General features: G+C 58.4%; 2 protein-coding genes across 3 annotated transcripts in view; one reads left to right on the forward strand and one right to left on the reverse strand.

Annotated features, from left to right (window-relative positions):
• Positions 1-1067: 1067 nt before the first annotated feature.
• MAVS (mitochondrial antiviral signaling protein) lies at positions 1068-11524 on the reverse strand. The gene is made up of 7 exons (XM_082316358.1): positions 11371-11524; positions 10838-10967; positions 10561-10735; positions 9931-10163; positions 8913-9498; positions 7977-8131; positions 1068-7448 (listed from the first exon to the last, which is right to left on the reverse strand). The coding sequence occupies exons 2-7, from the start codon at positions 10952-10954 to the stop codon at positions 6762-6764; spliced, it is 1953 nt and encodes a 650-aa protein (XP_082172484.1). The 5' UTR covers positions 10955-10967; positions 11371-11524; the 3' UTR covers positions 1068-6761.
• Positions 11525-11761: 237 nt separating this feature from the next.
• PTPRA (protein tyrosine phosphatase receptor type A) overlaps positions 11762-13876 on the forward strand; it is a 131534-nt gene continuing 129419 nt past the window's right edge. For both annotated transcript variants that reach the window (XM_082315859.1, XM_082315861.1), the window contains exon 1: positions 11762-12013. The gene's annotated coding sequence lies outside the window, so the exon portion shown is untranslated. The remainder of the gene's footprint in view (positions 12014-13876) is intronic.

Here is a 13876-nt window from a genome sequence, read left to right on the forward strand (position 1 = left end):
CTCATGGCGGGGCAGAGGGCTGGGGCCTCCCTCTCACAGAGGAGGAGACCGAGGGGCAGCAGAAAGAAGCCCCGGTCCCCGTCAGCAAGGCCACAGAGACCAGGCCGGATCCAGTGAGGGCAGGTGCAAACACCCGAGTTCTGCAAAGATCCGGCAAGGTCGAAAGAAAGGAGGGAGACAGGAAAATGGGAAGGCAGACGGGAGGAGAGGCAGTCAGAAACCAGGGCTGAGGATTCGGGATACAGCCGAGACCCAACCCGCAGCTCCCCTGTCAGTCACAACGTAACTGCAGTGATGGCGCACCCCCTTCTTTACGCTCCGGCCTTGCCTTCATCGGGGCTGAGCCGCCAACTACAGCAGCAGCCACCCAGCAGCAGAAAAACTGAGGCCACCATAAAGAGGGGTGCGAGCAGCCATCGATGGGATGGCGTTCCAGAGGGAAGCGGACTGCCAGGCTCTGTCATGCCGCAACAGCTCCTGTCGTGACGCGATGGAGGCTCCTAGGTGGAGTGTTAAGTGGTGTCTAAGGAACCCAGAGCACGGCCAACTGCAGCCCAGTGACCCACGGCACTCTGCACCTCCACCGCGTTAATCTCAGCTCACCGCAATCCTCGGGCATTAATTCGATACCAAAGGGATAAGCAACTGACGTTCAAAAAAGGTGTAAGAATTTCAGTAGGAATTTGCTGAATTCTGGTGAAAAAAGGGCAAGGAGACTGGTCAAACTCAGTTTGTATGATTTTAATATCCTGTTGGGCAAACGCAGGAAGCATATAAATGAGGTTGGTGCCAATACGAGATAAAGCGTAACCTCTCTGAATAAAAATAACCCTTTTTTATAAAAGCGTTGCCTTCATTTTGTTAAAAAACCCGCTGACCTTTGCTGCCTGAAGCCAATACCGAGACCTTACTGCCTTTCGTGTAGCAGGGCTGTAAGTCAAGAGCTCTGGCTGGGAAAGGAGAAGGCGAGGAGAGCGGGCGGGATGTCTCAGCTGTGAACACACAGCAGAGCCCTTGGCAGCCTCTTCTGCGAAAGGCAGCGTGGAGAGGGCACCTAACGCTACCAAAAAGGGCTGATGCCATCAGGCTGCTCGGAAGCTTCCTACTTCATAGAACCACAGAATGTCCTGAGTTGGAAGGGACCCACAAGGATCATCGAGTCCTACTCCTGTCCCTGCACAGGACAACCCCAAAACTCACACCATGTGTCTGAGGGCGTTGTCCCATTGCTTCTTGAATGCTGTCAGGCTTGGTGCCATGACTGCCTCCCAGGGGAGCCTGTTCCAGTGCTCCACCACCCTTTGGGTGAAGAACCTTTTCCTGATGTCCAACCTAAACCTCCCCTGGCGTAGCTTCCCGCCGTTCCCTTGGGTCCTGTCATTGGTCATCAGGGAGAAGAGATCAAGCGCCTGCCCCTCCTCCTTCCCTCGTGAGGAAGCTGTAGACCGCGATGAGGTCTCCCCTCAGCCTCCTCTTCTTCAGGCTGAACAGACCAAGGGACTTCAGCCGCCTCTCGTACGGCTTCCCCTCTAAACCCGTCACCATCTTCGTGGCTCTCCTCTGGACGCGCTCTAGTAGCTTCGTATCCTTTTTGTACTGTGAGGCTCAAAACTGCATAGTAATCCTTCAAGTCCTGCATCCAAGTCATTTATGAAGACATTAAAGAGCACTGGCCCCAAGATGGGCCTAATACTTCTCCCCAAAAGGCATACGCCGCAGGCCGGCTCACCCCTAGGGTCCCTCGCCAGCGAGGGACGAGCTGGAGCCCGGCAGAGCGGCTCTCGCTGACGTTGGTCACTTTTCTGCAGGTCAGGCCAAGCCCAAAGCTGTTCAGCAGATGAGGAGCGGTGCCTGGGGACCAACTACCGCCGGTGCCTGCCCACCAGGGCTGAAGCCAGGGTGGCAAAGGTGGCCCAGCTCCCTTTTCCGCACGGGATCCCGGGATCCGATTCAACCAGACAATCTGGACCGTGGAGGAAGAAGCGTGAGCCGTGCGCTGGGCTGGGTGCGTACCGTCTGCCTCAGCACACATCTGCTGATGGTGTCCACCTGGTTACAGACAGCCCCTTCCCTCCCAGCCTGCCACCGCTCAGCCACGGCTGCGCATGGCCCCGTTTCTCCCAAACGCTCTCCTAGCTTGCAACAGTTTGCAACTCAGACCTCTGCTTAAAAGCTTTCAGTGCATTTCTCTTCTGAGAACTTGTCCAGTTCCTCTTTGGCAACCACAGCTTCCTGAGGAGATGACTTCCACAGCTCGGCTATACGCTGCGTGGAGAACCGCCCTGCCCATGCTCATCCTGAACCCGCCGTTGGGGCTTCCTATGACCCACTGTCGCACGCATCCTCTAGACCTGTGCTTGCGCCGAAACGAGGTCTGGAAACTGTCCCCAAATCCTGTCCACCTGCGGCGGTGTGCTCCCCCTGCCCCCCGGCCTCACCTTCTCCCCTAACTCTTATCAAGTGCTAACAGCCAGCGGTGCCCGCCATGGGTGCGCCTGGTCTTGATGGCTGCAGCCGGCTCAAGGTGGATTTGGGGGACAGATAACAGCACAGCGCACAAGGGCTAATTTATGGTCATGCGCCCACCTGACCACAGCGCTGGTCCGTGCCTGACTCAAGCTAGATTTGGAAGAAACTGGCATCTGCATATGCAAATATGACTACGAGTCAATCATCTGACCCCCATAAATAGTGAGCAGCCCAAGAGCCCTCTGAGCTCTCCCGCCCGGCAGCGGGCTGCACGCCGGGATCTCCCCTTGAGCAGGGACGCCTCTCAAGGTTGCTCCTCGATGGTGAGGGATTCCTTGCTGCAACAGATCCTCGGTCAGTGACCAATGGCATGCTAAACTTTGAAATCTTAGCTAAGTGATATAAAGGATTGATTGCGCATACATAATCCTTTAGACATAAACCATTGACCAAGTCTGGGACTAGGATTGGATCCAGCCGCACCCAGACTCCTCTCTGAGGAAGGAATTTAGAAAGCAAGGGGGTCCTCTCTGAACCTCATGACTCAACGGGAGGGTCTCCATGACCCTGTCCTCTATGCAGTAAATAACCAAGCGTACCTTGCCATCGAATCTTGTGAAACCACTGTCGCATTTGCTATCAAACTTTGTTACCAATAAACATATTGCCACTTCTCTCGTACGAGTGCACTCTTGCTCCATCCGCGACACCGCCTCTTCCCGATGCGGACTGATGGCCTCAGTCTCGCTGCGGCACTGCCAGCAGTGCCCTTCAAAGCATTCCCTCTGGCAACGGCTTCATGAACCTCCCGCTCCTCAAGACCCCAGCATGGATCCAGGCGAGCAACAGAGAGGGGTTTGACCTTCCCCCTTCACCGGAGGACCGCAGATTGGGTGGTTCTTGGCACCGTCTCAACCTACCCCCAAACTCCAGGGGTCACCTCTGGTCTCTGGGATGCTGGAACAGGAGGTGTCACCCCGACAAGCCCAACACACAACCCCAAAGATGAAAGCAAGGGTCGTACCAGAACTGGCTGCCCAAAGGCGGGCTGAGGAGGAGGAAGAGGCGAAGAAGCCAAATTCCCAGCAGCACTCCGACACGCAGGCAAGGGTTCTCCAAGAAATCCAAACGCAGCTCCACAGCAAGGGAAACGGTCCAGCTCCCAGGGACGGAGTGGCTTGAAATGGCATGTGGCAAAAGTTGTACAAACGGCCTTCTCCAATGGGAAAACCACGGAGCGTGAGCTGCAGCAACCCTCCCAAAAAAGGCAGAGGAGGGCTGTTTGGATCCTTCTTTGCAGCCTCCGCTCCCTCAGCAGGTAAGTTAGGTGATTTAATTCTCCAGCCAACTTCTACATGAAAACTTTCCTTGCTCCAGAGAGGCTTCAAAAGCTGACCTCCATTCCCCTCATCACACAAACATACATGGCAACCTCACAAGTAGAGCGTGAAGTGGAAATGATTTTATTCTAGTTAGTAAAAGGCTTTTTTTTTTTTTTTAAAAACACATGCAGGGACACAGTTCCCTCCTGCAGGTTCACCTGCTGCTTACGCTTTTAAAGTGCTACGTTACAACTGTGAAAATACCGGCACTTCACAGCAGAAAACTGAACGCGTGCTTTTATCGAGTCTGAAGTGGCGATAAACCAGCTGTTTCACAAGAGCGATTCGACGTGAAAAGGCAAAGCATACAAGGTATTGCTAAAAAATAGTGGGAAAATATGTGAAGAATGTTGCAGGCAAGCAAAGCATCGGAGAAGAGGGCCTTGGTATGGATGCTGCTGGTTTGGGATCTCACGGACGTCCTCCGAATCAGGCAGAAAGCGTGTGGAGAAGGCACACGCCCCCTCTAACGAATTTTGGGATGGATTCTGCAGCGTGGTTATGCAGGCTCGCGTCCTCTGCTTTACAATACGTATTCTGCTTTATTTCGGTGCAATATTCAATAGTAAACGTGAGCCTTTTAACAAGGTGAAAGGATTTGGGGAGATTTCCTTACCCACTGCATATGAAGAGCAATTCTTAGTGCTGAAAACTGCAGCTTTCACGGGGAGGTGACAGTGACAAAGGCCTCACTGACAGAATTCCCAAGGCTGAGGAAAGAAATGGGCTTACTGGGGACTGGTGATGGGGAATCCCGGGCTCTTCTCCCTGCTTGCGGGGAGGTTTTGGACGAGTCGCCACGTGATCTTCAAACGGGGAGAACATTCCCCACGTTCCCTCTCCCAGCAGAGGAGGTCAAGGGTATGGAAAAGCACCGTCCCTTCCTCTGACGGATAAGGCACCGAGCAAGCGCTGAACATCTCCAGTTCACCTGGAGAGCAGCCCTGTCAGATCAGAATCAACACCTCGCTATTGCATATATCGATTGTCCGGATCGTTTCAGGGAGGCACTTCTTGCATTTTTGGGCAAAGGGAAAGCATCAGGAGGGAGGAGCAGCCGTTCACCCCGTCGCGGAGCTGACGGACCCTTCCCACCGCAGGCCGAGCTCCGGGCACGAGCGCTCATCGCCCTCCCACTCCCCTGCCAGCAGGAATGTCATATTTTGGGAAGCCGTGCCGAATGGCAGGAATCCAGGGGGAATAAATTTCTGGACACAGTAAAGCAGGGAAGAAGCAACAGCCTGGATTAGAAGTGCAGCCCGGCCGTTGGCACCAGGCCCCTGCAACGGTTTAAAGCCCACGGCATCCTTGCGGACTCGCCGGATTCAAACCGTGCCAGCCCATGGCACGAGCCGCCTGCTGTGCAAATCCACCACCAGATCGCCAACCGTTTAGCCCAGTCCCGCCTCCTGCCACAGCTCCCCTGCTGCCCCCCAGCAAATCACGGGAGGGTGGGAACACCTGAAAGTCTGCGCTGGCATCTTTAAAGCTTAAAAAAAAAAAAGAAATCCTCTAGCTACAATAACCCTCTAATTACAAAAAAAGTGGTTTTGTTACTTTTGTGCCCCTGGGCTTTTGGGGAGGGAGCAGATGAGGTGGCGAATAACCTGCAGCCACAGCGACAGGAGCGGGCAGCACGGCTGGGGATCGCTCAACTCTGCCTAGAGCTAGAAATGCGTGCCAACAGCGACCGAGCGGGGCTGCTTCTGCCCCCAAAAGGCTGGGAAATTACGGGCTGCAGTTTTAAACAGGACCTTCGAGATAACCCAGAGCATCTCAGCCACTGGGGATGGCCTCCCTGCAGCGCGCGGAGTCAATCCTATTTGTGTCCCAGCCTGGACACAAGTTTCCTATATCCCTGTCCCATAGCACCAGGTATCGGGAAAGGCGAGAACTATATCCACCCTCCTAGCCAGGCTCAAAAAATACAGCCTAAAGATGAAAGACAGCCTACAATCCTGTGTGGGACCAAGTCCACTTCATGCTGGCTTTGCGTGAAATGTTCCTCTTAAAGTATAATCCCCCTTTCCCTGGCTGGAGGGAGGTGAAAAGTGGTTGATCCTTGAGAAGGCTGGTGCAATGCGGCTCTTTCCTGACCCTCAGCTTCATCCCCAAGGTGTCAGTGCTGCACGAAGCGATCCCAGAACCCATCCATGATCCTCAGGATCAGGGGAGGATGCTCCAAAGCAAAGCACGGAAGCAGGACGCCAGTTCCCGGGAGAGGGGAAAGCTTGCACGCGGTCTGACCTAGCGCGTTCTCATCACGGGGCGTCTCTCATCACAAATGCGCAGAAGGCAGCGTGATTTAGCGCACCGGGGTCCCGCCCGCGCACCCAGCACGGGGGGAAAGGAGGAGCAGAGACGCGCCAAGGTCCCGGCGGCAGAGCCAGAGACACCCAGTAAGGCAAATTCAACATGAGGCGCCTGGTGAAGGCTGTTGCACGGACCCTCGGGCACGTTTTCAAGCCAAGGTGAGCAGAGCCAACAAAATCAGCCCCACTTTTGCAGGATGTCTACAAAACCTGGACACTTGATGTCTGCAAAAACTTTGGACCACCAGGACTTGTTTCCCTGGGGCTTCCTGGGACCAAACAAGGAAGATGTGGAGAATCGCCGTGAGGACTTTCTTTTTTGACTCAAGGGATCACTCCCTGAACGAGACCCTCTCTATGGGTGTAAAAGGAGAAGGCTAGAGACAACATGGTTGGGAAATGGGGGAGAGCAGACTCAAAACCAACAGCATCACGCAACCAAGGCCTCTTCCAGCAAAACCTTCCCGAAAGAGATTTAACAACGCCCCTACCGTCCCCCCCGCTGCTCTTCAGGCTTCAAATGCGTAGGCCAAATTCCTGCTACAGAAAGGAATCGCCCAGGCTGAGTGACGGTGGTGGCATCCCATCCACTCCAGCGCTATTTCTGCAATCGAGCGTACACCAGAAACACCGCAGCTGAAATCAGAGCGATGCCCACAGCTGGAACGATGTACGGCAGGGACGGTCCGTTGCTGTCCCCTGGGGGGACTTTGGCCTGAGATGAGCTGGTCGCAGCGCTACGGCCCCTGCTAGAATCAAAAACTGGAGAGGTTCCAAGGCGATCGTCTCCGTCTCGGAGGTCGCTGCCCGCCCCGAGCTGGGCGCTGGGGTAGTGCTCCACGCGGACCTCGTGGGTGCCCAGGGAGGTGCTCTCCCAGCTCGGAGGCGGATGGGAGTCTCTGCTTGCTCCAGCTGCCTCCTCTCCCCTGGGGTCTTCACGAGCTGCTGGAGCTGGGCATCCCAAGGAGACTCTGGAGAGCACTTCTCCTGAGCTCGAGCTATCCGTGCTCACCAACAGTGGGTCACTCCTGAAGGTGAGGCTATCAGATGGCCCGGAACAGGGGCCGCTGGGCCCCTGAGAGCTTGGGCATCTGCCGGCCGCCTCTGGGCTCTCCCCAGCCACGGCGAGGAGGATGCCCGGCTTGCTGAGCTCCGCATTGCTCTCCGTGTTGCTGCAAGATGCCCAGATGCTTGTGCCAGAGCTCAGCCGGGAGGCCTGCCTCCCAGACGTGCCTTCAGAGCTTCCTGCAACAGTCGGGAGAGGGTCTGCCGAGGCCGGGAGCACCTTTGGGAAACAACGAGAGGGGCTGGGTGCCATGGGGAGCACCCGTTTGGCCTGGTCTCGGGCACCCACGTCATGCAATGAGCCCACTTCAGCGCTCAACCACCACATCTCCAGCCACTGCCAGCGAGGCTGGGACACAGGTAACTCCCAGGGCTGGGAGAGTGAGCGGGGCAGGGAGGTGTTGGGGCTCTGGGGAACCTTTGGGATTCGGGGGAGACATGGGAAGGAAGGAAGGAGGGGGAAACAAACAGCTAGGAGAGGGGTGGAAACAGGCATTTGGAAGCCAGGAGACTGACTGGCAAGTCAAGGAGGGGGAATTAAGGAGTCAAAGCCCAACAAACCTTGGCTCCCTTCTCCCGTGCTCCAAAATACAGCATCCGGATGGGGACATGAACACAGCGGGTAAAAAAGCCCTGAATAAACTCGCCACCAGCTCAAAATCTTACACTGCAGCAGAAAATCTCGCGACCAGGGGGAGTTCGCAAGGACCTGAATGAAATGCAAGTGGAAAAGGGAAAGGTCACCTACTTTCTCCTTCGTCGGCATGGAGGGGGTGCTGCTGGCCATCTCCCCCGCAGGCAGTTTTTGCTCTTGTACAGGAGGCTTCACGGAGGTGTCGCAGGATGGAGAAGTGTCTCTGGGCGCAGGGGTAGCGTCCGGGGTAGTTGTTTCCATCCAAGCATCTGTCAGGGAGAAAACAAAACGTATTGTGTTCATCAGGAGACCTAAAAGATCAGTTTTGCTCTTCCTCAGGGGCGCTGCAACAGGATACTCCCAGAGCTGAGGAGGTCGCACGGGCAGCAGGACCCGGTGCCGCTGGGTGCTGCCCGCACGGCCCCGGCTCTGCCACGGCACCCAAGCTCTCCCAGTAGGTGCAGGAAAACCAGATGGCACCAGCCAAGCCAGCACACCCAATCTGTTCCTCCCTTCAAGAGCGGGGTGGCCCCAGGCTGCTGAAAGGAGGGTGCAGACATTCAACCGGGGCACGTTTCACATCGGAAATGAAGCCAGTGGCTCTGCCAAGTCCTGGTCAGGACGTTGTGCCAAAATACAGCGAGCAACAACTGCAAAAACAACGGCAGGGAAAACCAGGGGAAAACAAGCAGCCAGGCTGGATTTCTGCACAACCCAACCTCGCTCCCTTCTTGGAGGAGGTCACTGCGGCCCAGGAGATGGGAGAGGAGATGGGTGACAACAGCACAGGGAGCTGTTCTCTACACCTCCATGACTGCTCGCAGGCCACGAAGGCAGACGCAACCTCGGGCTGTCCTGTACCAACAGCCACAGCTACCACCATTCTTTGGGAAGGCCCCCACGGCCTCCTGGCGGGGCCCTGCCCCACGCCTGGACCTTCTCCGCCGCTCTCCATCCTCACTGTCAAGCAGGATGGGCACCCGGCAGCACCTTCAGCGCTGGTCCCCGTCAGTGTGGTGGCTACACAGAACTGCCGGGAAGGAAACCCACCTCCATCTCCTGCGTGCTCTCGCAGCATCCTGACCCGCTTCTGCTCTGCATCGAACTGCTGCTGTATGAGGAGGGGGCTGCGCACATCTACGAAGCTGGCTGGGGGCTCATCGTGCTCGGAGCCGGGCACAGCCTGTTTTTTTGGCAGGGACTCTGGGGGCTGCGGCCCCCCGCTGCGAGCGGTCCCCTCCAGCCTCGAGGGCGACTCATTGGAGACGTAGAAATCCTCTTCGGGCTCATTCCTGGGCTGCTCGGGGCTGCGAGCAGCGCCCGCATCTCTCGGCGGAAGAGACCTGCCCAGACCCAAGCCCGGCGCGCCACGGTGCAGGTGGTTGGCGTTCCCAAAACACCCGTTGTCCACGCACACCGGGCGCTGCTGGCGGCTCAGCCAGTCCTGGCTCTGCTCGGGGCGGGCAGCCGCTGGCACAGCCGCACTGGCTGCCCCGGGGGTCCCCGCTGCCGCCTGCGTGGCCTCGATGGGGCGCAGGAGATGCCCCTCTCCGCCATGCCCATCGCTCACTCCTTCACAGACTGCGCTCCCAGGCGGAGGCGGCCGGGGACTCTCTTGCTCCAGGTTTTTGGGGAGCTGGAAGGAAATGAGCTGTGTTAAATTACTGTGCCAGGATGAGGGGATCTGGGATCATCGGGGTGCCCCAAACCCTGACCCAGTGACCCACGCCAGCCTGGTGATGAAGGGGGTCTCTCCTTGGCACCCACCACACAGCTCACAGGAGGTCTGCACGGGGTCGGGGGCTGTGGAGGGGAGCCTGGACTAACGGAGCAGACCCTGCACTCCCATCCACGGAGGGGAAGCAGGAGAGGGGAGCAGTTATGGGGCCATATGTAGGCTATAAGTTACCAGATGCAGCAAGCACGCAGCAGAGATCAGCAGCGAGAGGCTGCTTGGGGTGTCCCTGAACGAGCCTGCCCCTACCACGGGCTCCCCATGCCCCAGCACAGCAATGCTCCAGTCCAAAAGGGACCTTTGCATCCCCGTCTCGACGCGTGCCCCACTCACCGATTCCTGCACCGGAGCCCTGGCATCCAGGTCGGTGCTCGTGGCGGTGGCAGCACTGGGCAGGAGAGGCGGACGGCCGCCGACGGGCAGGTCTCGTCGCGGCTGCTCAGCCAACGGGGCGCCTGGAGCAGGATTCGGCCCTGGGGACAGCGTCTGAGCACCGATGGAGGAGACGGCAGGACGGGCATCGCTGGCTGCAGGAGGGAAGGAGGCAGCGGCGGGAGCCGGGGGATCTGGAGGAGCCAAGGCGGTTTGTGAGCGGGGACGTCAGGGGAAAAGCCGAGGAGGCAGAGGATGAACACGGGGCCGAGGCAGCCCCTCGCGTGCCCCTGCTCTGTCCCCACATCGGCCAAGCCCGCAGCACCCCTTCACTCATCTTTCCATCTCCCCTCCAGGTGAGAAACCCAGCCCACCGCCAACCCAACCACCTTCAAACAAGGACCCCGCCATCCCCAGGCATGTCACCGGGGTGAGGGACATCCCTGGGGACGGTCACGGACACCCCCAGGCCCCTGGGAAGCCGGGGCAGGGAGAGGGCCCAGCTGCTCCGTGGACACCGGGAGACGTGCTTCGGGTCCCCATCTCCACCAGACCCCCGGGGCAGCACGCAGGAACGCCGAGGCTACGTACGGGCTTGCCAGGAGTCGTATACGTGCTGCAGCTCGTTGGCCAGGTGCCCCGCGTTGTTCTGGCGCAGCGCATCGATGAGATCCGTCACCCAGCCCTGCCGGCACCTCAGGTGCTGATAAAACCTATAGACGGTGGCATGGGTCCCTCGCGTTTCCTCCCGGGTGTGAAGTTCATCCTAAATAAAACACACAGCGGATCTAAGAGGGGGTCTGGCTTAGAGGTAAGGCAGCTATACGTTGCCTGAGCTATACATTGGGGACTGGGGAAAGCAGATTACTCTGTCGGCGTCGGTCAGGCAGGTCAGGGAGTCGGTCAGCGACGCCACACGGATGTTCTTGAAAGTGTTGAAGTTTTTGAAAATGTATTCGTACACTTTGTCTTCGGCAAAACCCATCCTGGCTCAACACCTGCCAAAAAAGAGAGACTTAACGTGCCGGTAAAGCTCGGCTTTTCTATAGGAGCTTGGGCTTAGCGCTGAACCTTGCCACGGCCGGCGATCAGCGTAGGGAGAATTCCTGGGCGGAAAAGACGTAAAGTAGAAATACTCCGGTTAAAGGTTAACTCTCGATTCTGCTTTCACCAACCCAATTCCCCTCTGCCATTGCCCAACCCGTATTTATGTTTATCCTTTTGGCTGCCGGGTTGATCCCGGTCTAGGTCTCGCCACGCGAGCCAGGCCGAGGCTGGGATCCTGCTTTAGGCCCCGAGCGATGCATTCTCGCTGATGGAAAGGGATGGAGGAAAAGCAATAAACAGAAAATGCCGTGTTTCAGGGAAACGGCAACAAAAGAAAAAATGAAACTTTCCTACCTGCGCCCGCCGCCGCCATGCATTGCCCGGAAGGCCCCGAGCCCGCCCACCGCCCCGACGCTGATTGGCCGGCGCGTGTGCCCGTCGCGGTGACAGACAGGCGGCGTGAGGGGGAGAAGTGCCCGCCCTCTCCTGCCCCGGGGGTCACCTCATGGCGGCGGGACGGGGGAAAGCGGGGCCTCCCCTCCGTCCCTGCCCCGCTGCGGTCGCAGCGGGGCAGGGACGGAGGGGAGGCCCCGCTTTCCGCGGGTCAGAGCCGCCTCAAGCACCGGCAGGTGGCAGCACCGGAACGGCGACGTCCCCGGGGCAGCCGGCGGAGGGATCCCGCATCGCCCCGCCCTCCTCCCCGCCCCGCCCCGTCCCTGTCAGCGGAGCGCGCCCTGCATGGAGCCGCACCATGGCGGCAACGGCAGGAACGGGCGGGCGGCGGCGGGGACGCCGCTGAGGGCCGGCAGCCCCGCGGCCGGGCGCTGAGGGGGACGGCGGTGCCTTCCCCCCCCCCCCCCCTTTCCCCTTCCCCTTCCTTTTCCCCGAGCTTTCCTCCGGCTGCGGCGTCCATGGTCGCGGCCGCCCCGCCGCGGCGTCGTTGGGCGGCGGCGAGAGCCAGCGAGGGAGAAGGAGCGGGCCCGGCCCGGCGCCGCAGGTGAGAGACGGCGGGGACGGGCCCGGGGCTGTTATGGCGGGGGGGGCCCTCTCCGGGCGGCACCCACGCGTGTCCGCGGCCTCTGCGTGGGACCTCGTGTCCCCCCCCCCCCCCCTTGCGCGGGTTTTATTTTTTTTTAAATAATACAAAGTGAACGGCGGATTGAGGCGTGTGAACTTTCACGCGTGGGTCTGCAGCGGCCCCGCATCCGTGGGGGCGGCCAAAGGGGTCCGAGCTGAGGACGTCGTCCGTCCCCCCCATCCTCTCTGGACATCGCCGGGGCCACGCTCGGACCCCACCATCTCCAGCCAGGGCTCGCTTCATCCCTGCTGCCGGATCGCCGGGCTCCACGGACACCAGCACCCAGGAGCACCGGGGGTCCGGCACCAGGCCCCCCACCCGCGAGCGAGCACCGCACCGGCCTGACCCACGGCCTCCTCGGCGGCCCTTGGCCTGTACCGGGAACGTGAGGCTTCTTTTCGGGAAGGGTACGCCAGCCTCGTAGGCTCATGGCCTGGCTCCCGCCCTCGGGAAGATGCTCCAAGCCGGAGCGTTGGAAGGGACACCCCTCCTCGGCACAAGGTCCGAGGGCTGCGTCCCGTCCTCACCGGTGCCTCCGAGCATCCCAAATGGGAACCTACGGGCTCTGCCGCGCTCGGGGAGATGCGTTCTGCCTCCTCGGCCAACGCTTGCTTATTTCTGATCTTGGATGTCATCAAGGGTGGAAAATGTGACAGGAAGGAAGGGAGGCTTTTTTTCCTCCTGCTAAATATGGACTGACATTAAAATCCAAATACTGTCGTGAAAGGAATCCCAGTCCCTGTTTGTTGGAGGAGGGAAAAACAATGTTTTCTGACTTTTCGGCTGCGAGGTTCCAGCTGGGAAGTTTCGCAAGGAGCGGCGGGGTCCTTGCCGAGAGCCTCAGGAATTTACTTTGCTTGTTCGCAGGACGCTCTCCGCAGCGTATTACGCTAAAAAAAAATTAGTCATCCCTTCTCTGCCTGTCTGTGGCTGGGGGGAGCTTGCTGCGAGCATGCAGGAGGCTTTGAAGGTATTTAGGGATTTTTCCTCTCCTATACAAAGACTTCTAGAAATGAAAGGGGCGCAGGCAAATAAAACTGCAGCCCCAGCAGGAGTTTTTCCATCCTTCTTTATTTTAATTCCTGTTGCTGCAGCAGCCGATGCCAGGGAAGGAGGTGCACGGGGTGGCTGCAGCCGATGCAGGCAGCTGCTGGGTTCGCAAGGAGGATTTATGTCTGTCTCTGTCAAGAATCAGATGCAAACTCATGCTGTTATTCCCACGGTGAGGTTGGGAAACTAGCTCGATGTGGGGCTCTGGGAGGATGAACGGGACCCTGGGGACGGTCACGGTGCTGCCAGCTCCCCCAGTGACTTCTGCTGTGGCCAGGGTGAAGAGCTGGGACGTTTTGGGGGGGACACGGATCACGGCTTCACTGGGACCCCGGGGTGCTGCGCGAGAGAGACTTGGTGTCTGTGCCGGGCAGAAAACAGGCACTGCCACGTTTCCCTTCTGCATGTTCCTCTCCATCCTTGTTGGAGAGCTTTTCAGGGGGTATCTGTGGGAAGCTCCAGGGCGTTTGCCCGATCTTTATAAAAACAGTTTGTTAAAGCAGTGAGGGGGATACTGGGAGGTGCTGAAAATAGATGTTTCCCATTTCCAGGGGCATTGCTGTCCTGGCGTTGGTGCGGCTGTATTGTTTTCAAGCTAATAGGATACATAGCTCTGCTTTTCTGAAATGTCACTCTCAAATAACTGATGCTTTGTGCGGATCCCTGATATTGGTCCAAGTCCAACATCAACATCCTTGTGGAAGAGTAGTTTGAATTCCCTCTCTCCCCGTC

Source organism: Platalea leucorodia, assembly GCF_965183815.1.
Source record: "Platalea leucorodia genome assembly, chromosome: 6".
NCBI lineage: Eukaryota > Metazoa > Chordata > Aves > Pelecaniformes > Threskiornithidae > Platalea > Platalea leucorodia.